This window comes from Mizuhopecten yessoensis, unplaced genomic scaffold (genome assembly GCF_002113885.1).
Source record: "Mizuhopecten yessoensis strain PY_sf001 unplaced genomic scaffold, ASM211388v2 scaffold8437, whole genome shotgun sequence".
NCBI classification, from domain to species: domain Eukaryota; kingdom Metazoa; phylum Mollusca; class Bivalvia; order Pectinida; family Pectinidae; genus Mizuhopecten; species Mizuhopecten yessoensis.
The window spans coordinates 316,426-342,769 of record NW_018407547.1 but is presented as its reverse complement, the minus strand read 5'-3'; the positions used below and the strand labels follow the sequence as shown (position 1 = coordinate 342,769).

At 36.2% G+C, this 26,344-nt stretch overlaps 1 protein-coding gene across 1 annotated transcript; it reads left to right on the top strand.

The window, feature by feature from the left end:
* The first annotated feature begins 6,522 nt into the window (after window positions 1–6,522).
* On the top strand, window positions 6,523–26,344 carry LOC110455950 (alanine--tRNA ligase, cytoplasmic-like). Its single transcript, XM_021506420.1, has 22 exons — window positions 6,523–6,547; window positions 6,930–7,118; window positions 7,423–7,568; window positions 8,028–8,219; window positions 8,668–8,812; window positions 9,035–9,180; window positions 9,642–9,750; window positions 11,012–11,050; window positions 11,217–11,337; window positions 12,012–12,154; window positions 12,668–12,794; window positions 14,481–14,644; window positions 15,295–15,411; window positions 15,869–16,009; window positions 16,561–16,701; window positions 17,479–17,567; window positions 17,799–17,907; window positions 21,437–21,598; window positions 21,790–21,903; window positions 22,106–22,183; window positions 24,738–24,839; window positions 25,713–26,344. The coding sequence occupies exons 2-22, from the start codon at window positions 6,972–6,974 to the stop codon at window positions 25,926–25,928; spliced, it is 2,748 nt and encodes a 915-aa protein (XP_021362095.1). The 5' UTR covers window positions 6,523–6,547; window positions 6,930–6,971; the 3' UTR covers window positions 25,929–26,344.

Here is a 26,344-nt window from a genome sequence, read left to right as displayed (position 1 = left end):
TTTGCACACACCTAGATATATGAACAATATTTAGGAATCAGAAGAAAAAAGTGCAAAAAATCTTATAACGAATTCGCGGGCGCGCAAAAACCTCCGAGGACACTCATTCTTCCCAAATATGCATTTTTATCGACGTATTTCGGTACTTGGTACTGTTACGATCGACCTTAAATTTTGCACACACCTAGATATATGAACAATATTTAGGAATCAGAAGAAAAAAGTGAAATAAATCTTATAACGAACTCGCGGGCGCGCAAAAACCTCGGAGGACACTCATTACCCGGAGGACACTCATTAGGGTGACCGATCGTAATAATAAATTAATCATAACTCGATCATTTTTTCAAATATCGAGCTTAAATTTGGAATGTTTATCAATAAAAGTCTAACTAATAACATATCCTCTGATGTCGCTTACTTTAGCGAGTAATTTTAACGATATCATCTGGCGACGCTTTCTTCACTTTACATGCGAATACACACATGTGCCACGCCGCGATCGTAAAAATTCAATTCGTCATAACTCGGTCATTTTATCAAATATCAAATTGAAATTTGGTACAGAGGTGTATTATAGTCATATTAACTACATATCTTCTGATGTCGCTTACTTTATTCAGTATTTTAAAAGATTTTGTCTGGCGACGCTTGTTGTCACTTGAAGACGCTTGTTGTCGGTGAAGACGCTTTTAAGGAGGACCCACAAGTTTTACCCCCTTGAAATAAACATTATCGTCAATTTCGAAAATATTAGATGATATATTTACATTTTATTAACAGTCACACTTAGAAAATAATGTTTGAAATTATTGTATAATTTTATAAAAAAAAATATAAACGATCGCGTTAATGAGATATTAAAATATCTCTATATGCCTGGTACGGGGTTTTGGGACGGGAGCGGGAGCGGCGTACAAGATTTACCTACCACCTCAGATAGTCTCGTTCAATCAGATTCTTTTGCCTGTTCAGGGATGTACATCCCTGCTTGGATGTAACTTAATTATGATATAGAAAATAAAGATAACAGTGCATTGGATCCAGACTTCTAGCACAGAAATATGTTGAGTTCTCAAATGAAATAATCAGATCTCAAAATCTGAAAATAGTTAACTGGTTGAACAATGTTAAAATTCAAGGGTCCAAAATTAGTTGTCTCCCTCCAAATTGGGATTGTCGGCAAGTATGGAAACTGCACTGTATGTATCCTTTAGATATACATTATACCTAATTCCTGCAGGAACTCTAAGTCTATCTAAAACAGAGATTTGTATCGTTATAAATCTCCGATTTAGATAAAGAGTTCCTACAGTTGTGCAGAAATTATGCATGTTTTGCATTCCCACCATATATAGTTTAGAGCAAGAAATGTGTTCATTTTTTTCAATAATGTCTATTTACATGTAGAAAAGGGCCCAATGTAACATGTGTTGGGTTCAGAGTATCAGAGAACTGATCCAAATGATTTGATGCACATTATAGCAACAAGTAATCAAGCGTCTGGTTGACCGAGACTACGAATCAGACGAAGCAAAAAAATCTGTTATTGTAAAGACGCTTAACGGATATCCGCATATTAACCTGGAGCTAATTCTTGTATTTTCGAGATGGATAGGCCTAGAGATTATTGCAAAATAAAAGAGTATCTACTCTGATGACAAAGCGCTTTTTTTTACTATAATGACGAAGAAATTTGACAAGAACTGCCTAGTGAACGGATATTTGTTTTATTATTAATATGCATTCAGTGATTTCCGGTTGAAAAACAAAATCCAAAATCGTCTGCAGGTGGACCATGTGTTAAAAGGAGTATGCAGTGAAGACTAGTCTATGTTTGAAAAGTATTCTTTTTGTTTCTTCCAGTGTATATTCATGATACGTGTCTTTTGCGTTTTGTTAGTATAGAAAAAAATATGTGCGTATATTCCAAAAAGAATTCCACAAAATAGCTGAATGATGTTTTACATGTCTAGACATAGGAGCACGGTTCAATTGATGGCTGAGGTCTCCTTGATTACCATACATACTTGCCGTGCGCCTGTGGTTATGTATGGTAAACAAGGAGACCTTAGATGTAAATTGATAAATTGAAACGTGCCCCTGTGGTCTAGGCTAATGGTTTTATCATGGTCACCTGTTATGACAGGTCATTCTCACTTGTGACGTTATCACATTCATCGTCTTCCAAAGAGGATACAGCTGTAGGCTTAGCAGTGATCCCCCAAATTGAGTTTTTACTCCGATAGCAGATTGATTTATTCCCATTTTTCAAGGACTGACCTACAGTATTTACATTGTAACAGTAACAGGTTTTAATTGTGTGGCAGATTTTAATTGTATTTGTATATAGAATTACGGCTGGCTTCTAGCTTTGCGTAAGAGGGAATTTCCCTTAGCTCTGTGGTAGATTGTCAGACAAAGAACCAGGGATTTGATCCCTGGTGAAAGCACACTACTCTCTTTCCTGTTACAAATGCTGAAATGGTGTCATCGGCCCTTCCTGTGGTGATAGGGAGTTAGAACCTCGGTTGTTGTTAAGTGTGAGAGCTAACACATTTAAAAAGGGAGGAGTAGTACATGGAAGATCTTAATTGTACATAGTATTATGGTTGCCATCTAGCTTCAGGCTAGAAGTAATTTCCCTTAAGCTCAGTGGTAGAGCGTGGATTCAATCCCCAGTGGGTCAGCACACTACTCTCTTTCCTGTTACAATTATACATAAGGTTCATTGGCCTAGCTTCGCATTAGAGGGAATTTTCCTTTAGTTTAATCTGATTCAGTGGTGTACACTATAAAATAAGGGAGCTCAAAGGGTCAGTGGTTCAATATCCAGTAGAAGCACATTCCTGTTTCATACCTTGAATAACTAGAGCCTGAGGTAATCTTGAAAATCGGAAATATGTAATAACCTGTAAATCCAAAATTAATGGGGAACACTGTGGTAGAACCAACTAGCAGCCTTCATATATCAGAAAATCCAAAAGGGAACAAATTGATAGTTCACATAAATTTGTGACTATATAGCTATGAACAAGTTTCGATCATTTGAAAGTCCCTTGGCTCTCTCAGACGCTGTTTTGTGTTTGTGAGATTCCTTTGACTACATATTTGTTTAAATTGCATGACAGGAGAATCCATGGGATTCCAACCCAGGACCCTCCAACCTCTAGGAGGGCACTCTTAACAATTGAACTACCTGGTCTGAGCTACCTGGTCGCTGGCAATCAATTCAGTCCAGATCCGCTTTTATTCCTCCCTTCTTTTTCTAAGTCTTTGCCCCCCAAAGACAACACTATTTACAATCCAGGTTTGTGTAACACCTTGTCAATTAATCATTCATGCATTCCTTCTAACAAGGTTTGGTCACAGGCACTACTGTAACAGGAGAAGAAAAAACATGCAGACATCCTCCAAATTCTAGTGAGCTTGTAACCTAGTGGCTGATGATTGAGTCAATTAACCCAGGCTAAAATTGAATGCAATTCACGTACTCTCATCTTCTTATGTATCATATATAAAAAAGGACTCGCCGTTCACCAAGACAGCTCTGGTTTGATTCCGAATTTGTACATGGAAAGGTATGGGGTCACTTCCCTGTTCAACCACATGGGTTTTCACCAGGTATTCCGGTTTCCTCCTACATTAAGACCCCTACATTCTTACATCTGAAGTTTTAATATAGATTTACATGGAACTTCTGGCAACTACGTATACAGAGGTGGAAAAATCAATGGTGCTTGTAACGTTTTTGCTATTTTAAGGATTTTTTTTCACAGAAGAAACAGTGATGATGTGGGCTCAGTCAAGCAATGGAGGACGAACAATTTGTCATAGATGTCTAAAGTATATAAAATCAACACATCGATATATCAGTCATCAAGAAACATGGACGTCAGCCAAAATAAGAAAAACATTTGTAGACTACTTCAAAGAAAATCATGATCACCAGATCATTCCTTCTTCATCAATTATTCCTGTAAAAGATGGTGGAACATATTTCACAAATGCTGGAATGAATCAAGTATGTACACTTCATCTTGTCCATTAGTAAATACATTCAAAAAAGGACAATTTTGTGTTTCATTTTCCAATTCTGTTTTGTAATTTTTGTGTGTAAAATATATGTGCAGAGATTAAGTTAATTCTGACATTTTTTAAAGCATAAATAACCAAAACAAAAACTCAATACAGTATAAAACTTATTTTACCAATTTTCTTTTCACGCTATAAGAACTGATAATCAAAGTTGTGACATAACTTTTGATCTTTTTAGCCCATCATCATCTGATGGTGGGCTATTCAAATCACCCTGCGTCCATGGTCCATCGTCCGTCCGTATACAATTCTTTGTTATCGTTATTTCTCAAGAAGTACCAGAGGGATCTTTCTCAAATTTTATATCTAGGTTCCCCTTGGTCCTTTGCTGTGCAGGGCAACTTGTGAGACTGATCGGATAAACCTCATGCCCAACAGTCAGCCATCTTGGATTTTGATAGATAAAGGCTTGTTATCGCTATTTCTCAAGAAGTCCGAGAGGGATCTTTCTCAAATTTTATATGCAGGTTCCCCTTGGTCCTTAGCTGTGCAGGGAAACTTTTGAGACTGATTGGATAAACAACATGGCCGACAGGCAGCCATCTTGGATTTTGATAGTTAAAGCCCCCTTATCGCTATTTCTTGGGAAGTGCGCTAGGGATCTTTCTCAAATTTTATATCTAGGTTCCCCTTGGTCCTTTGCTGTGCAGGGCAACTTGTGAGACTGATCGGATAAACAACATGTCCAACAGGCAGCCATCTTGGATTTTGATAGTTAAAGGCTTGTTATCGCTATTTCTCGGTAAGTATTCCTCTGTGAAAGTTTGTTATAGCTATTTCTCAAGAAGTCCGAGAGGGATCTTTCTCAAATTTTATATGCAGGTTCCCCTTGGTCCTTAGCTGTGCAGGACAACTTTTGAGACTGAACGGATAAACAACATGTCCAACAGGCAGCCATTTTTGGTTTTGATAGTGAAAGTTTGTTATCGCTATTTATTGGGAAGTACGCGATGGATCTTTCTCAAATTGTAAATGTAGGTTCCCCTTCGACCTTAGCTGTGCCGGGCAACTTTTGAGACTGAACGGATAAACAACATGTCCAACAGGCAGCCATCTTGGATTTTGATAGTGTAAGTTTGTTATAGCTATTTCTCAAGAAGTCCGAGAGGGATCTTTCTCAAATTTTATATATAGGTTCCCCTTGGTCCTTTGCTGTGCAGGGCAACTTGTGAGACTGATCGGATAAACCTCATGCCCAACAGTCAGCCATCTTGGATTTTGATAGTGTAAGTTTGTTATAGCTATTTCTCAAGAAGTCCGAGAGGGATCTTTCTCAAATTGTAAATGTAGGTTCCCCTCGATCCCTCGTTGTGTATGTTATATTTTGAGGCTGATCATAAAAACAAAATGGATTAAAAGAAGAACTAAACAGATCTTTCTCAAATTTTATATATAGGTTCCCCTTGGTTCTTAGCTGTGCAGGACAACTTTTGAGACTGAACGGATAAACAACATGGCCAACATGCAGCCATCTTGGATTTTGATAGATAAAGGCTTGTTATCGCTATTTATTGGGAAGTACGCGAGGGATGTTTCTCATATTGTAAATGTAGGTTCCCCTCGATCCCTCGTTGTGTATGTTATATTTTGAGACTGATCATAAAAACAAAATGGATTAAAAGAAGAACTAAACAGATCTTTCTCAAATTGTAAATGTAGGTTCCCCTCGATCCCTCGTTGTGTATGTTATATTTTGAGGCTGATCATAAAAACAAAATGGATTAAAAGAAGAACTAAACAGATCTTTCTCAAATTTTATATCTAGGTTCCCCTTGGTCCTTAGCTGTGCTGGACAACTTTTGAGACTGATCATAAAAACAAAATGGATTAAAAGAAGAACTAAACAGATCTTTCTCAAATTGTAAATGTAGGTTCCCCTTAATCCCTCGTTGGGTATGTTATATTTTGAGGCTGATCATAAAAACAAAATGGATTAAAAGAAGAACTAAACAGATCTTTCTCAAATTGTAAATGTAGGTTCCCCTCGATCCCTCGTTGTGTATGTTATATTTTGAGACTGATCAGATAAACAACATGGCCAACAGGCAGCCATCTTGGATTTTGATAGTTAAAGGTTTGTTATCGCTATTTCTTGGGAAGTACGCGAGGGATCTTTCTCAAATTGTAAATGTAGGTTCCCCTTGATCCCTCGTTGTGTATGTTATATTTTGAGACTGATCATAAAAACAAAATGGATTAAAAGAAGAACTAAACAGATCTTTCTCATATTGCAATGATCGATTCTATTTCTTTCACATTAAGTACTGTACTAGTAAATATGTGAAATGACAAACTCACTTTGAAGGTTGGCTTTCATACACATCAGTATTAAGTTTAGATCAAAAGTTACCTCAAGGTGCATTTACTGTTAACATGACTCGATCAAACAGATAAGAGGAAAGAAGAGAAAAGATCGAACTGACACAGAACTAATGAAGATGGTACAAAGGTGGGCGCCAAGATCCCTCTGGGATCTCTTGTTTACTATATTTTTAAAGCACCAAACAATATATATCATCAGCCATTTCTGATGTTTATTATTTTTACTGAAACAAGATTTACGAACATCTACAATCTGTTAGGAAAAATACAAAAAAAAAATGTGAATTTCACATGGTAACAGCTATGGATTTGTTATTTCATTTTGTTAGTTGAGACAACATTGTTAATGCAATGATACTGTTAGTAACAGTAGCAGTTAGAACTTCCTCTACAGTTTCTATTTCTCAATTCTACATGTTTGTTACTGCAAAATCATGTGAACTGCTGACTAAAACAATTAACCTCATCTTTATTTCAATCAATTATACAAAATGTTTCATGTTTTTAAGTTCAAGCCAATTTTTCTGGAAACTGTCGACCCAAACAGTAAGATGGGCAACTACAAGCGAGCAACAAATCACCAGAAGTGCATAAGAGTGGGCGGTAAACACAATGATCTGGAGACTGTGGGAAAAGATCTTTATCATCATACCTTCTTTGAGATGTTAGGAAGTTGGTCTTTTGGTGATTACTTTAAGGTAGGATTGATAAGTTTGTGAAAGATACATTATGATTTCCTTTTATTCTAAATCAAAACTTTTGCAATTATTTATATGTCTAAATTGATGATGTTTCATTTCATCAGTCAATTTCATTTATAAAGGACCCCCACATTATATGTTTTCATATCAATTCAATATAGAAGAGTACATTTTGATAAAGAAAAGAAATTGTAAAGTTAGCAATAATTGAACAGGTCCTGGGTTATTCTCAAGATATGTTTTATACTCACCACAGCATTTCACCCTGGGGAATGTATATTATCTGTCTCATGTTTGACAGGTGGAGGCGTGTGCAATGGCTTTGGAGCTGTTAACCGAAGTGTATGGCCTGCCAGTTAACCGTCTGTACTTTACATACTTTAGTGGTGATACCAGGCTCGGGCTACAACCAGACCTTGAAACCAAAAATATATGGCAGAGTCTTGGGTATGTCTGTTACATCTGACCAGGTTGAATGAAGTTCACTGAAAAGTTTTCATAATTGCACTATCAACAATTTAATTACTTATAGACTAATTTTCCTCATTAAGATAGAAGGATAGTCCACTAAACATCTTGTTTTTTTATTGGCCTGAGTAAATCTAAGACAACATTAATGGCTAATTACATGGGTCAGAAATATTTTATTTAAAGTGTACTTCACTTCAATTCTGATTAATTGTTGAAATCAGGTTAGGAATTTTCCTCATGCTTATTAATATGTACAGTCAGTACCGGTTGGGTACCTCTATATAAATGTTATGAGTGTTGCTGTACCTGTACTTGAACATGTTAACTGCAAGAAATCTTTTATTTGTCTTTTCTAATGGCACATTGATTATAAAATTAATTAACCCTGGCCAATCATCACTTTTGAACAAAGCAACACCTTTCCGTATTTTGCAGAATACCTCAAAAGCGTATTCTGCCTTTCTATATGGAAGACAACTTTTGGGACATGGGTAAGACAGGGCCATGTGGGCCTTGTACAGAGATCCACTACGACCACACAGGAGATGGGACAGGCGTGCACCTCGTCAACAGGGGCTCCCCACAGGTTGTGGAGATCTGGAACCTGGTCTTTATGCAGTATAACAGGTCAGCTACTTCTCATTGGCAAATTTGCTGATAGTTTGCTTCTCATTCATCAATCAGCTTATAGTCTACATGGCAATGGTTAATCATCACACAATATCTATTTCTCAACAGGTATTCAGGTCAGAGTCTGCTTTTCAAAGATCAATTTTGGTCATGGTTTGTTTCTCATTATAGTTAGTCATGCATGCCAGTACATATGGTTTATATTTCATTGGGTATTCAGCAAAGTTGGTTTTACTTCTTTTTACATTGGTTAAACATCACAGCATTTTCTTCTGGTTTGTAAACTGTCACACTATTCACTTTCATTGGTAAACTTTTAACATTTCATATACTTTTTAGATTAGCATAGCATTTACTCTTTAATACCATATAACTCTTGTGTAATTATCTATATAACAGTATTATTACCTCTCATTAGTCAATTATCACATCAACTTCATTTTAGGTGTGAAGATTCCTCCCTGACACAGCTCCAACGCCAACATGTAGACACTGGGATGGGGCTGGAGAGGATGGCTGCTGTTCTACAGAACACAGAGTCTAACTACAACACTGACCTCTTCTCTCCAATATTTGAGGCCATTAGTAAGGTAAGGTTACAGTAACCATGCAAAAATATGTCTCCAATGATGTAACTATCATCTCATAGTACTAATGTACTGCAATACTTTGTGGTATTCTGCACATTTATAATAAAATTAGAAATATCATTATTTAATATTTCAAGGCAAAAAGTAAGACAAAAAGCTTTGATAATGATGCTGTCAGTAATACTATGTGTGCTCCCAAAATTAACTTATTGTTTATAAAAGGAGACAAAGATACGGCCTTACCAGGGATTGGTGGGAGAGCAGGACCAGGGAGGGATAGATACAGCCTACAGGGTTGTAGCCGACCACATACGCATGTCCTCCATATCCATCGCCGACAGTCTGCTGCCTAATAGATCTGGTCTTGGGTAAGTTTCAATTGAACACGAATGCTTGTTCTAACAAATCACTTGATTCTAACCTTTTCCTTACAGAGCTGGATAAATCAAAATTATTTTCTGGAGTTAATGAGTTTGAAAAAAGGGATTTTACTATTATTGCCAAAACATTCAAGTTATTGTTTACTTGTATAAATTGTATTGTGATCAATTATTGGTAATCTACATGTGGGTCTGCCAAAATGTTGAAATCAATTCCTGCTAAAAGAAAACTTGCTACAAAGCAAAAAGATATAATTGTGTTGAGAATATAATTATTGATGCTGTAGTGGTTCCATTATTAAACTAAATGCCACTGTCACATACAATCTTTAATAAGCATTATAAACGTACCTAGTATATAATGTATACATGTTGAATGTGTTACTTATGCTCAGTATGTAGCTTTAGGTCTGTGAGCTATTGAAATCTTACTCTGTTCCTTCACACAGGTTGACCTTGAGAATTGTCATGTCACAATGTTTCCAGCAGGCCCACCAGGTACTCAGGATGCCCCAGGGGTCGGTGTCCGGGCTGGTGGATGTTGTTGTCGACAGTCTGGTGAGGATAATGATGAACATCAAAAAAATCTACATGTTCTTTGTTGTAAAACATTACATTACAATGGTATACATAGAGGATATTTAATGGTGTCTTCAGTAATAACAAATATATTTCACGAATGTGACTAATATTTTGATATATTTCACGAGTGCGCAGCACGAGTGAAAAATATCAAATTATTAGCCACACAAGTGAAATATATTTGTAATACATTCTATAACAACCACTTATTCTACCGTTGCTTCAATTGAATCTGAACAAAAAATCGTTGCCTTTGAATGCAGCGAATAGAAGATACTGTTATGATTGGTCAATACCAAAAAGTTATATTTTCACACTGAAAAATCTCTTAATATTTGTCACAGAGTGAAAGATATCAGTTTTATCAAGTTGATAGAATCCGATATTTCACTGGAAAAAATGTAATAAATATACATTCTTTATTAGTCCAAACTTAAACTCTCATGCATTAAATGTCTGTTCAAATTTTGTGATATTTTAATGCACTTATGTTTTTATCTTGTTATTTTTGTTGGAGCTGTGCCCCTACATATTATTCTTATCCAAGTCCCATCTTCAGTCCCTGATTGCAGATCATTCAATGTGATATACCAGTAGACAGAATATGTTCTACAACTAATTAGATTTTGGTTGTCGTCGGTCAAGGATGAAGGATCAAAGGTCAAGGTCAAAGATCAAATCTCAGCACTCTTGAAGCTTTTGTGCAAAATATCTTATAAATCCCTAAACAACAAACCCCTCAGCAAATTTAGTTTACATTAATTTACCTACCTGATTAGATTAATTGATAGTCGTTGGTCAAGATTAGGTGATGAAAAGTCACAGGTAAATTGGGAAGTCTGATGGGAGTACTATACCACTGTGAGCCTCTGGTCACTTTGGGTTTTTTAAGCAGACCCATGTATATTACCAAGCTTCACTTTGAGGAATTCAATGATTTTGGCATTACCAAAGCATTTAACACCACTTTTGTTCTTAGTGCTATAATGCAACTTCATATATATCAGTTAGTTCATAGAGTGATTGCGCAGTTCATGATCAGAGGTACATGTACCGGTATGTCTATAATGTGGATATCAACAGCTGTCAAATACTGGAAAAATCAGAAACTGTTTGAAATGGCAGGTGAAATGACTTCTACTAAAAATTGCTCGATGAGATAATGCATTTATAAACAAATAAATAGTCCATGTAATAAAATTTGATGTAGCTAATTATGTTGCTTGATTTTATTTAGGGGGAAGCCTATCCAGAACTACAAAAAAATCACTCAAAGGTATGTTAAGAATTCAAGTGGAATAAGGATAGTCCTCTGTTTAGGTCTACTTATGTGTATCTAAAAAAATCTGCAAGATTTACAAGATGAGTGTTTTGAAGATTTTTTAAAGAAAAGAATTTGCCCCTGCCATCTATTTATTTTATTAATATTTATTTAACTGCAGATTAAAAACATAACTAAAGACACAGAAAAATGGTTTACAAGCCTAGTTTCCAGTTCAGAAACAGCATTCAGCAGTTTTGTTAAAAAGACTGCTAGCAAAAGGGACCACACGCATATGTCAGGTATGTGAGAATACATGATGTGTATTTACATTGCACTAGGCACACTGACCTTTAGCAGGGTATGTCTTATTTTGAATACCTCAGTTAGGACCACCATCCCCATTGGAATTTCTTGCCTTTATCTAGTGCTACATGTATCTCTACATTTGCTGCTTTCAAATATTCCCCTACATTGAAGTTCAGCAGAAGCTGTATAATTTGTCTATATTTGGATTTCCTTCGGTCAGTCAAAGCTCTGCAGATTTCTTTGTTCGAATTGCACTAGTTTGGGTTACGTTATAAAATGCTATTGCTTACATTTCACGCTAGTACAGCCACCTTGTTTCTAGTCTAAAGCGACTAGATTGGATTACTGGGGCATATTATTTTAGAGAAAATATTCTCTGCTGATAACATAAGATAACTGGATCATTGGTGAATGATTAATGAAAGATCTACTGTACAGTGAAAATAATTTTATTAGTTGAGATGTTTCATTAAAATACCTGACAATATTTATACACATAATAACAGACTAATACTATTGCTAGGTATCTACATACCTCGGCAATAAAACTGAAACTTAGGAATGTACCAAAACATTTTAGAGACCCATCCAAATGTGATTGAGTGAGTTTGCGCTCTTGAATTCTGTACTGTCTTCAAATACTAATGTCCACTTTACTGTATGTCAGTTGAAGATATGATGGACCTTCACAAAGGAAAATATGGAACCAAAGTGCCACTAACAATCATGCAGGAGATGGCGGTAAGACAAGGATACTCATTTGAAGATGCTGCCTTTAAGGAAGCTAGAATACAGGAACAGCCGTTAGAGGCAAGTTTATCAGGGCCCCGCATATAAGTGCCCTTTGCTAATCATGGTGTCTGCTCTGTCCACGTTTCCTGAGATTATCTCAGACTTATCTTTCTGAAATTTGACATGGTGATCAAGATGCACTGTTATATCAAGATGTGGAAAAAAGAGGTTTAAAATATTTCTCAGGTCAATGTCAAGGTTACTGTTACTAAAAATAGACTGTTGGAGTTATTGTCCATATTTCGGAGTTCAAGAGTCTAATCTTTTGCATTGTTTTATGGTGATACATGTACACTGTGACATGTAGATATGCAGTTGGGGTTTCGATAATTTTTTAAAGTCAAGGTCACAGTTACAATTATCAAAAATAGACCATTGGGGAGGGGATGGTCAGGCACATGAAAAAGAGACATCCTCACACATTAATCAATACACAGTACACTAGTATTGTTATTTACAGTTGATGCATTTCAGAATGATATGGATTTTATGCACTAGGACTTGTAATGAGGTGGATTTATGTAATTGTAGCAAACTGCAGAGCAAACGGACAAACTGAAGTTAAATAGAAGTATGATAGAATCCCTACAGCAGCGCGGCATCCCCTGTACTGACGACAGTTTCAAGTATTCCTACACCTCCTGTGGAGGAACATATGGTAATGGAGATTTCTATAATACTAGACACTAGTATTATTATTATCGTCTACTGGCAGATAAGCCAAACAGACGAATTCTTTTAAAATAAGATGCCTCCTTTGTTGTTATTACTAGAGCCTTTGGGTACTGTTATTTCCTGCGGATAACCCGCTACACTGTATAGCCCACACAGCCTCAAATTAGCAGAATATGTAAAATATATTAACAGCTAGCCAGCACTGGCAGATAACCTGCTGCTTATACGGCGGACATTTCTGTTAACATATATTTACTCTTATTGGCAACTACCGTCAAACTGTTAATGAGGTGACCACTGGTCACGAAAAAAACAACTTTACGGTCGGTAATTGTCTTGCCGGACGGGTCCAAGCTACAACCAATGTTCATTTTCAAACGTGTGAAAATTCCTCGTGAAAATCTCTCGAATTTAATTTTTGTTAGTTGTGTAATTGGAAAGAGAATAGTTTGCTTCAACCATTCCTTCTAGCTCGAAGCTAGAAGGCGACCATAATCCTATTTACAATTAAAATCTGCCACACTACTCCCCCCTTTTTAAATGTGTTTGCCTCGAACACCACAACCCAGGTTCTAACTCCCTGTCACTACAGGGAGGGCCACGAACACCATTTGTAACAGGAAAGAGAATAGTGCGCTTCCATCGGGGATCAAATCCTCGAGTTCTAGGTTCCTAGTCGGATGCTCTACCACTGAGCTAAAGGGAAATTCCCTCCTATGTACAAATAAAATCTACCACAGTTGTAATAAAGAAGGCTGGGTTAAGGAAACCGAAATGTCTAAATGGATTCACAGTGTCTGGCATCGGCGATTTATGTAATAAACATTTACATATAACCCACACCGGAAGATAGCCTGCAGGGGGTCTGAAAACAAAAAAACACAGGCTATCCACAGGAAATTCAGTACTTGTTTTCCTTTAGGTACTCAAGTTTGAGCCTGAGCAGTTGAGCAAAATGAGAATCATACTGTGTTGAGTTTGATGTTGAGCCTTTCATGGCACAATGGTTAATTTGACTTTATAAGTTTTCCATCTATAAAATACTTCTAGTATTAGTCAATTGGGCAATGTGTGGGGTAAAGGATACATATTCAAATTTTATTGCAGTAGTTCTAGGTAAACGATCCCTGTATAGTTGGAATGCTGCAGTTGCTAGGGAAACTTTATGATATATATATATATATATACATTGGTATTCAAAGACAATTGAGAATAGGTTGGCAGCTTTGCATGCACACTTCATGATCGCACCTTACAGGATTTGAAAGGAAAACAAAACTTTGCTTTAAACTCTAGAAGCATATAGCATACTAGTACTAATATTAAAACCCGGCCTCCTCTGCGACGACGCAATATATATAAAAAAATCTCTCGTTGTCAGAAAGCTACGTTATCGCAGCTAATATTATAAATTAGTTCTTATGAAATATTAATATTCCTTACCAGGTGTTTTTTCTGGGGACTTTTTGGGGCTAATAATGGGTCCCATTCCCAATTGATATTATATGTGTTTCACATTTATGCCTTATTCCCAAAACTTGCAGTTTACTCCTGAAATTTTCTTCCCAATTGTTTAATTTATTTACCAAAATGAGACAAAAAGGCCTCATTCTAAATTAACAAAAAAAAACACTGCCTACTGTTTACGTCAATAAAAACTGTGTTACAGAATTCCTGGAAAATTTTAAAGGCAGTATACTAGGACTGATGGACAGTACAGGCTTTGTGGATGAAATTGGTGCTGATGTTCAGTGTGGAATCATTGTTGACAGGAGCATGTTCTACAGTGAAGCTGGTGGCCAGGCCGCAGACATTGGATACATTAAAACAGAGGTACATGACATGACACTAACTGTCATGTATAGTTCAAACTTAAACACGTGTACATTACACATATACAGTAACCAAATATTTCCCCAAACATACACAATAAAAGCTCATGCTTATTCAAAACTATTTAATTATATATCGTTTTGGCTGTAGAGAAAATATAATGCTTCATTCTTCTGGTGTTTGTTATAGCCATCAAAATTCTTAAGTCAAAATAATCTGCATCATTTCTCAACAAAGTAAGTCATGTTGCGCCATCTAAAGATGCTTTGCATCGATCTCTTAACATTTTCAAACTTTGCTGATGCAGTTCATAACTTGCCCAAGACAATTTAACAGCAATATTTAATTGTATCCTTCTGCCTGTGTCAGGTGTATTTTAAAAAGGTTAAGGGAATAAAAATTATACACTGAAAAAGTAGATATAAGGTTGAAAAACTATAGCTACAACCAAAATCATTTTGAGCAACAAATATTTCTTTATAACCTCAAAAGGAATGAAGTTTTTTTTTCTTTTCCTTTTTTTTTTCCAAAAAGGAATGAAGGTATTCTGATTATGATATCAAAATCAATTTGTCAAAGATAAAGACCCATTGTGTGACTAGCCATTGGTATTTGATAAAGCATAATCTGTGATATTGTTCTCACCACAGCATGGATCCTTCAGGGTGGAGGACGTCCAGACATTTGATGGATACGTGTTACACATTGGGCATGTTGAGAGCGGAGAGCTACGTATCGGTGAGACAGCACTACAGACGATTGACAAGGTACTTATTGGCATACTTGCCAACTCTTTGAAATTTCAAAGAGGGATATTACCCGTGCTCAGAATTAAAAAACATAAATAAAAGATGCGTACTAATATATACCCCAAGGGAAAAATAACACTTTTAAATTGCATCTTTTAAGCTCTTCTCTCAGATCGTAGAAAATAAGAATAGTTGAGGAAATTCACTGGGTGAAAATGCTAAATTTTATTGTCCTAAATCGGGAGATACTGTTTATTTTGAAGCAATCATTGGCAAAAGTACGGATCTTCAGCATCAAATGATATATGCGTTATATGTATTTTAAATAATTTATTATGTACAATTAAGAACAATAGGATAGAAAACTTGTCACTGTTCTGAAAATTATCTATAAATCATATTGCCACTATTTACAATTAAGTCATTGCATACATTTGTTACTTTATATAATTGATATCTTTCTCTGTATGTCTAGGAGCACAGAATGGGATGTATGCGAAACCACACAGCGACACACTTGTTGTTAGAAGGGTTGAGGAAGGTCATAGACGTCAATGCGGAACAGGCTGGTTCTAGAATTTACGCTGATCACTTCTCATTCGACTTCACTACACCTGTAAGGCAAAATGCATACCACTATAATTAAATCATTTTCAACAGTTTACTGATTTTCTGTCTTATCCAGTTAGCTATTTCAGTTTGGTTTAATCACTCTTGCCAATTGAGGAAGGACCCTTAATATTCCTGATTCCCCATCCATTCAATGGTATTGGTCAAAAATAGATGATCTGTTGATTTTGGGAAACCCCTCCCCCTAAGAATCATTTGACCCTTTTTCATCTGGAAAAACTTCATTAAGAGTGGGAGGTTATTTAATTAAATTGTCAGAGTGTCGATATGGATGCCTCCATCCTTTTAAAACATCTGTGTACAGATATCTCCTGAATGCCTCAGCCAATTCAGTTTATATTTGCACAATATTATGGTAACAACAACTTCTAAACCTGATTAGTTTTTGTTAGATATCTGTTACGGATAAATGGTCAAGCATCACACTTGGACCACTTAAAATGTTGTCCTGTAAAACCCATACTTAAAATTTTGTCCAGCTCGGGACCATTCACAGTAATAAGAATATTGCTGAAAATTTAAGTATTTCTGTTACAGGTGAAGATGGAAGCTGACCAGGTGTCACAGATAGAAGATTTTGTCCAGGAATCTATTTGTAGGAAAGAGCCAGTAGCAAGGAAAATGTATCCCCGAGATATTGCTATGGAAATGGAGAATATTATACCACTAAGGGATGAGGTAAAAAAATGATTTTCTGTTTGAGATATCTCAGTAATACTATCTAATTTTTTAGCTCACTGGCATAAGTTATACCTGAGCTTATGTCAAGATGTGGTGTCTGTTCATTTATGTTCATATGTTTTCTTAAAGAACATCTTCTTAAGAAATGTAAGGCCTAGTTCATGACATTTGGCATGAAGCCTGCTGGTTAGCCCAAGTTTCCTCTGGCCCTGACACCAGACTTTAGATATTTTGACAGATAAATGTCTGGTGTCAGGCCTAGGGCCAGAGGAAACTCAGGCTACTTGCTGGTGTGAAGGACTAAAAGATGATTGTGAATGAATGACCTTGACCTACTCTGAAGGCCACAGGGGTAAAAAGTGTCAAAATCTTCGAAATGTTTCTGTTCAAGAACCACGCTACTTGGAATCATTATATTTGTCATGCAACTTGCTGAAGTGAAGGGCTACAATGTGTGTTCAAATAAATTCCCTCGACATCCATTCAAAGTCCATTGTGTCAAATGTCAATTTCTTCTAATGAGCCAAGAGGCCTAGAGAAATGATTTCTGGTTTGTAGCTAAATGTAGTAATTTAGCTACAAGCCAGAAATTAGGGGCAGTTAAGTTTATTGATATACACAACCTTGACCCACTATTCTTGTTACTGTACTTCTGTTAAAATGTTCTCGTGAGGAACGCATGTTCTTTGGGCCCCTTGTTAAATATTAAGCTCTAAGATGGCCCTTAAAATCTTATTGGGACAAGGGCATACATGTAGTGCATTATGTTGACAGGTTTACCCTTCAGAAGTATTTGTGCTGAGTATTGGGAATGCAGAGTCTGCTGGGGACAAACTAGGTTCTACAGAACTCTGTGGAGGAACGTGAGTAGGATAAAGAAATCAATCAAGTCTTGTACATATTTTACACATTTCATAATTAAAAGATATTAAATAATCATTTTGTCTCCTACACATCCATTGTTTAACATATCACATTCAAAGTTTTACTTTGAATGTGCCAATTCTTCCTCTTCAGATCGAATGTTGCTTGTGTTGTATAATGTTTCTAGTAATAAAGGCTGTATCTATTGTACATATAATCTCCTATTTTAGTCATGTAACTAACACCGGTGACATCGGAGAGTTCTACATCACCTCAGCAGTCCGGTCAAAGCAGGCGACTAAACGGATATATGCTGTAACTGGGCAACACACACAACAGGTAACTCCAACACTTGTTTGTACACATGTACAACAGGTAACTCATTCACCTTTTTGTTTTACTGTAGTTGGTATGTACACACCTACAACAGGTAACTCACACACCTGTTCTTACTGTGTTATTGGTATGTACACACACACAACAGGTAACTCACACACCTGTTCTTACTGTGTTATTGGTATGTACACACACACAACAGGTAACTCACACACCTGTTCTTACTGTGTTATTGGTATGTACACACAAACAACAGGTAACTCACACACCTGTTCTTACTGTGTTATTGGTATGTACACACAAACAACAGGTAACTCACACACCTGTTCTTACTGTGTTATTGGTATGTACACACAAACAACAGGTAACTCACACACCTGTTCTTACTGTGTTATTGGTATGTACACACAAACAACAGGTAACTCACACACCTGTTCTTACTGTGTTATTGGTATGTACACACAAACAACAGGTAACTCACACACCTGTTCTTACTGTGTTATTGGTATGTACACACAAACAACAGGTAACTCACACACCTGTTCTTACTGTGTTATTGGTATGTACACACAAACAACAGGTAACTCACACACCTGTTCTTACTGTGTTATTGGTATGTACACACAAACAACAGGTAACTCACACACCTGTTCTTACTGTGTTATTGGTATGTACACACAAACAACAGGTAACTCACACACCTGTTCTTACTGTGTTATTGGTATGTACACACAAACAACAGGTAACTCACACACCTGTTCTTACTGTGTTATTGGTATGTACACACAAACAACAGGTAACTCACACACCTGTTCTTACTGTGTTATTGGTATGTACACACAAACAACAGGTAACTCACACACCTGTTCTTACTGTGTTATTGGTATGTACACACAAACAACAGGTAACTCACACACCTGTTCTTACTGTGTTATTGGTATGTACACACAAACAACAGGTAACTCACACACCTGTTCTTACTGTGTTATTGGTATGTACACACAAACAACAGGTAACTCACACACCTGTTCTTACTGTGTTATTGGTATGTACACACAAACAACAGGTAACTCACACACCTGTTCTTACTGTGTTATTGGTATGTACACACAAACAACAGGTAACTCACACACCTGTTCTTACTGTGTTATTGGTATGTACACACAAACAACAGGTAACTCACACACCTGTTCTTACTGTGTTATTGGTATGTACACACAAACAACAGGTAACTCACACACCTGTTCTTACTGTGTTATTGGTATGTACACACAAACAACAGGTAACTCACACACCTGTTCTTACTGTGTTATTGGTATGTACACACAAACAACAGGTAACTCACACACCTGTTCTTACTGTGTTATTGGTATGTACACACAAACAACAGGTAACTCACACACCTGTTCTTACTGTGTTATTGGTATGTACACACAAACAACAGGTAACTCACACACCTGTTCTTACTGTGTTATTGGTATGTACACACAAACAACAGGTAACTCACACACCTGTTCTTACTGTGTTATTGGTATGTACACACAAACAACAGGTAACTCACACACCTGTTCTTACTGTGTTATTGGTATGTACACACAAACAACAGGTAACTCACACACCTGTTCTTACTGTGTTATTGGTATGTACACACAAACAACAGGTAACTCACACACCTGTTCTTACTGTGTTATTGGTATGTACACACAAACAACAGGTAACTCACACACCTGTTCTTACTGTGTTATTGGTATGTACACACAAACAACAGGTAACTCACACACCTGTTCTTACTGTGTTATTGGTATGTACACACAAACAACAGGTAACTCACACACCTGTTCTTACTGTGTTATTGGTATGTACACACAAACAACAGGTAACTCACACACCTGTTCTTACTGTGTTATTGGTATGTACACACAAACAACAGGTAACTCACACACCTGTTCTTACTGTGTTATTGGTATGTACACACAAACAACAGGTAACTCACACACCTGTTCTTACTGTGTTATTGGTATGTACACACAAACAACAGGTAACTCACACACCTGTTCTTACTGTGTTATTGGTATGTACACACAAACAACAGGTAACTCACACACCTGTTCTTACTGTGTTATTGGTATGTACACACAAACAACAGGTAACTCACACACCTGTTCTTACTGTGTTATTGGTATGTACACACAAACAACAGGTAACTCACACACCTGTTCTTACTGTGTTATTGGTATGTACACACAAACAACAGGTAACTCACACACCTGTTCTTACTGTGTTATTGGTATGTACACACAAACAACAGGTAACTCACACACCTGTTCTTACTGTGTTATTGGTATGTACACACAAACAACAGGTAACTCACACACCTGTTCTTACTGTGTTATTGGTATGTACACACAAACAACAGGTAACTCACACACCTGTTCTTACTGTGTTATTGGTATGTACACACAAACAACAGGTAACTCACACACCTGTTCTTACTGTGTTATTGGTATGTACACACAAACAACAGGTAACTCACACACCTGTTCTTACTGTGTTATTGGTATGTACACACAAACAACAGGTAACTCACACACCTGTTCTTACTGTGTTATTGGTATGTACACACAAACAACAGGTAACTCACACACCTGTTCTTACTGTGTTATTGGTATGTACACACAAACAACAGGTAACTCACACACCTGTTCTTACTGTGTTATTGGTATGTACACACAAACAACAGGTAACTCACACACCTGTTCTTACTGTGTTATTGGTATGTACACACAAACAACAGGTAACTCACACACCTGTTCTTACTGTGTTATTGGTATGTACACACAAACAACAGGTAACTCACACACCTGTTCTTACTGTGTTATTGGTATGTACACACAAACAACAGGTAACTCACACACCTGTTCTTACTGTGTTATTGGTATGTACACACAGACAACAGGTAAAACACACACCTTTTTGATACTGTAACAAGGCAACACACACAACAGGTAACATAATATACCTATTTTCATGACTGTAACTAATTAGGAACTCACACATTTGGTACACATATACCTGTTTTTGATACTGTTGCTATGCAGCACACATAAAAGGTAATTGCAATACTTCATTCACATAGCAGGAAAAGGATACACCCTAACATAATAGGAGCTGGAAATATAGCTTTCTGTCCAAACTTCACATTATAGTAGGAAGTAATAGTTTCTGTTACTCTGGAAAATTTATCTACAATTGATATATGTTTCTCTGTCTACAACCCTGAATGTAGACAAACTACACACACTGAACTGGTAGTGCGTGTAATTTTTATGTCAGAATAAAAATAAATAAAAGGCACCACTTCTTATAATTAGAAGACAACATATCAATCCTACTTATAGCTTTAGGTTATTGCCATACCAAAAAAAAATAACCTGTTGATAGAAATATTAAAAAAAGAAACGGACATGAAGAAAATAACCATTCTCTAATTTGTTGGCAAGTAATGGGTTTTTGATGTGATTTTCTTTTTGAGGTGTATGAAACGGGAAAGGGAGCACAGGATTTACTCCAGAAGATCAAGTCTGGAGTATCTGGAAAGGGAGTACAGGATTTACTCCAGAAGATCAAGTCTGGAGTTGATGCTAAAGATAAAATAGTAGACCTCAATGAATCTGTCCAAGAGCTTAAAAATATGGTGAGTAACAGTATTTATTATGTGGCCTCACTTGGCATTAATATTATTAGATTTAAATAAATTCAAGGATATTGAAGGTCAGGAATATATTAATTTCATTATATTAACTTTGTTATAATCATAAATGTCGATAGAGAAAATGGAAACGGACATATGACATGTAATCTTTAAAATGATATTACATTTTTCAGCTGGACTTAGTTATGCCAAAAGTGGTGCGAGACCAGGTGTTATCAGAGCTGCCACTCCTAACTCTTAGTTTGGCTAGAATGGAATCAGAGATACTGCTAGCTAATGCTCAACAGGTAGGGAGATAACATTAAAGTAGTTCCAACTTAGCCTAACAGTAACTGCTGAACCTACTGAACTGACTGCAGAAATTCTGCTTACATCATAAAATTTCTGCTATAAATAATCCTTAAATGCTGTCAAATCTGTCAAATGTTGTGTTTAAGTTGTTTGCAATAATTGCTCTTAGAACTTGACTGTTTATTTTTCATTTTTTAGGTTATTACCGAGGAAATTGAAGCACAGCAAAATAAAAGTTTTGTTCTGTGCAGAAGTGATGTAAGGAAAGAGAAACAGGTAAACGTACAGAGATGATCACTTCTTTTACTTGGCTTTGTATTCATGAAACTTTTATCATGCTCGTACTTCGAATCTGTGCTCAAGCCCTTTGAGTTTCTTATTCCAGTGATGAGTTAATGAATATTCACATTTTGACAATCATTCAAATAACTTTTGGTTAGACTTAAGCTGAATATCATTTTTATCCCCTCGCAACGAATGTGTTTAGTATGACAATACCTTAACAAGTTCGCATTTCAGGTTACTGCATTCAAGGTCAAGGTCACTTTAACTATCTTTAGAAAACTTTTGTCATCGCACTACCGACTTCATTCCTGAATGGAATTCCATGAAACTTGATCTAAGTGTTTGGTATGGCAATGCCTTGAACAAGTTTTCGTTTCGAGTTTCTACCTTTAAGGTCAAGGTCATTGTTACTATTTTTAGAAAACACTTTGTCATCGCTCTAGCCACTTCATTTCCCTTTTACATGTCACAATGTGTGAATGTGAGGGGGTTTGTATCACTTGTGATACCTTGTTAGTGTTTATACTTGTCTTTTTGAGCATGTCACATGAGTTTGGCTAGATTCAAAAAGTTGGTTTGAGTGCATAATTCATGCTTGAGCATGAAAACAGTTTCATGAATATGGGCCCTTGCTGCAGACGCACAAATACTGCAAATGTTACCAAAGATAAATTGATACATTCATTGATGTCAGGAATCAAACTTTCAGTGTCAGGTCCTGTTCACATTGGAAACTTGGTAAAACCATTACTCTCCAGACTCGTACTCCCAGAAATGGATATTCGTAGTTTTAGCTCATTTGATCAAATGTAAGGCTAGTACTGTATTTGTTATTGTCCCTTCCATATCTTTCCATTAAAAAGTATTTAGCTTGAGCTATGTGGATTAAAAAATAAGTTCATTTATACATTGTATATTAAATAAAGAATGTGGCACCCTGAGGACAAAATAATGGGAACTAATTAAGGAGAAATAAGGGCACAGATTTAGAGACTACTCTTGAAATAAGGTTTGGCATTTTGAATTTACAGTAATTAATTTTGAAGCTAGCCCGAGGCCAGGGCATTCAAATTTCATAATTTAAGGGTGTGACTGTCCCCGATAGGTAGATGGGTAGGGGCAATATGAAGTGAGCCATTTATTGATCCTACTCAGGTTTCACATGGCCAATTTTAACCAGATTGGTGCAGATCTATGACGATAACTTCTAGTGTATTTCAAAATAAATAAAAAACCTGAAATTACTGATGTTGGGTCAATCCTTTAAGCAAAATGTTCATAGATGTCCCTTCCATTTCATCTGCTCATGTGTTTTTATTGTAATTGCTTGGAGAAATAAGTAATCCAAGAAGGCTGTACTTACTTGTCTGGGGGAAAAAAAATGAAAAATAGTATTTGCTTTACAAGCTCAATTAACAGTTAAATATTTTTTTGGCAAAATTGGTTCTGTGGGCCTTTTTTGTGTATACTCAGCTGAGGTTAACAAAACTTCATTTGAAATACATGTATATATCTGGCTGTTTTAAGGCTGATGAGCCTCTTGTTGTCATCCTTGGTTAGCCTAAGTATGAAGAAAAAAATTCCAGAAATTATTTCAGAAACTGAAACATGAAGTTAACCATCTTAATATTTCCAAAACTAATTACATGTTAATTACATAAACATATTTTGTGTGTGTTAAATCAACAAGAGTAGATAATCTTTCTTCATTTCATAAAAAAAAAGTGTTCAGCTTTCATTTCTCATGAACTGTTTTAATCAACACTTGCTCCAGTTGTAATGTGTATTTGAAGGGTGTCTATATTGTTACTAAAACAGATGAGACAAACCTCTGTATCAGATACTGTCCTGTTAGGGTATCAAGTTGCTATACTCAGATTAAGGCAAACCTCTGTATCAGGTACTGTCCTGTTAGGGTATCAAGTTGTTATACTCAGATGAAGACAAACCTTTGTATCTGATACTATATTTTTAGGGTATCAAGTTGTTATACTTAGATTAAGGCAAACCTCTGGATCAGATACTGTCCTGTTAGCTAGGGAATCAAGTTGCTATACTTAGATGAAGGCAAACCTCTGTATCAGATGCTGTCCTGTTCGGGTATCAAGTTGTTAGACTCAGATTAAGGCAAACCTCTGGATCAGATACTGTCCTGTTAGTTAGGGTATCAAGTTGCTATACTTAGATGAAGGCAAACCTCTGTATCAGATACTGTTCTGTTAGGATATCAAGTTGTTATGCTCAGATGAAGACAAACCATTGTATCTGATACTATATTTTTAGGGTATCAAGTTGTTATACTCAGATTAAGGCAAACCTCTGTATCAGATACTGTCCTGTTAGGATATCAAGTTGTTATACTCAGATGAAGACAAACCATTGTATCTGATACTATATTTGTAGGGTATCAAGTTGTTACTCACACAAAGATAGACAAACCTGTGTATCTGATACTGTATTTGTAGGGTATCAAGTTGTTACTCACACAGAGATAGACAAACCTGAGGCTGTGTATCTGATACTGTATCTGATACTGTATTTGTAGGGTATCAAGTTGCTGCTCAGACTGCAGAAAGACATTGACAAACCTTTATGTCTAGTATCAGATCTGCAATCCTCTATCCTGGTAGCTGTTGCAGGTCCTAAGGTAAGTCATACAAATGTAGAACGTCCTCCATTCTGTAAAACCGTGTTCTTTTTACATTTTCTCTTTTCATCTTCTTTCTGTATCATAGACCTTAGAGTTGAAACCAACAATGGAATATATGATTTACATTTTGACACAGCTATATTATTCTCTAATGTGTAATTTTTTATAGAATGACATTGAATATTTTTTGTGCTTTTGACCCTTTTTGGGGCCAGATTTTACACCTATGATGTACGCTTGGCTAATAAATATCATCAAAATCATTATATTTTAATTATTGTATATTACACTGGAACATTTAACACATGCCATTGAATACTCGTTAAGCTCAGAACTTTGAATGTATTACACATGTACTTGTGATATATGTTTGATCAACATCAATTAACAAAATCTCATAGAATGCTTTTTCACAATCATTTTCACATAATTTTATCACTGGGTATGTATTACACTGAAACCTTGACCTATGACCTCAAAGTCTGAGCAGATACAAAATATTTTGATTAAAAAATTCCAAACAGATGGTGATACACTCTCAGATTAAATGTTGTTTATTTTTTATAACAATTATTAAGCAAGATATTTCAACCTATATTAATCACTCTTGTTCGCCCGGGAGTCATAGGGGTCTAAATGTGGGAGGAAACCAGAGTACCTGCAGACTTTCGAGGGAAAACCTCTTGTGGTTGAGCAGGTGACCCATACCTTTTCATATCAGATCAGGGAATCGAACCTGCACTCTGGTCGCCTCTGTGAAAAACGAGTGCATTATCCACTGTGCCAACCGACCACCCATATAACAATAGCATGACATCACTGTATAAGAGGTATCATAATATTTTCTTTAGATTTCTTTCATATTTTCAGAACTGTTCTATGGAGATGGAGGATGCGATTAATCAGCTGATAAAAACGTATGGCTGCGGAACCCTGTTTGCTCAAAGTAAAGGGGACACACAATTATACTCTACCGATTTAAAAAAGAGACAAATGACCATAGAGGCCCATGCAGACAAAGTGTGTGAAGTTACAAGGACTGTGTTGGATGCTGTTTATGCTGCAGTTCAACAGGAAATTAATTAGAATACAACTAATTAACATCATCAAAAATCAAATATCAATATGCCTTTGTGTAATTGAGAGAACACAATCAATTACATAAGAAATGACTTTGAATAAGATAAAAGACAGAGTGTTTGTGTTTGTGGTTAAAAGTGTGAATAAGCATCCATAATATAGTGCTGCTAAAAATAGAGCAGATTGGTCAAAGGGAGATAACTCAAATTAATTTAAATTCCATTTTGAGTATCTAAAATAAAGAGTGAAATTTAGTGTAAATACATAATACTGTTGTTATTCCTGTGGTTACTAAACATGATATATTTCTTCATGAGATATGTCAAACAGTGGATGCACTACGTACTGCTTTGACGTAAACAAGGGGTGTGGACATAAAAAGGGGTATTTTGCAATCATTTAAAGGAACTTTTTTTGGGATG

Excerpts from the sequence above, each read along its gene's own strand:
- LOC110455950 (XM_021506420.1), top strand. The coding sequence starts at position 6,972 with ATGGGCAACTACAAGCGAGCAACAAATCACCAGAAGTGCATAAGAGTG. Across the intron at positions 7,119-7,422 it reads CTTTTGGTGATTACTTTAAG|GTGGAGGCGTGTGCAATGGC; the intron begins GTAGGATTGATA and ends CATGTTTGACAG. Across the intron at positions 7,569-8,027 it reads AATATATGGCAGAGTCTTGG|AATACCTCAAAAGCGTATTC; the intron begins GTATGTCTGTTA and ends CGTATTTTGCAG.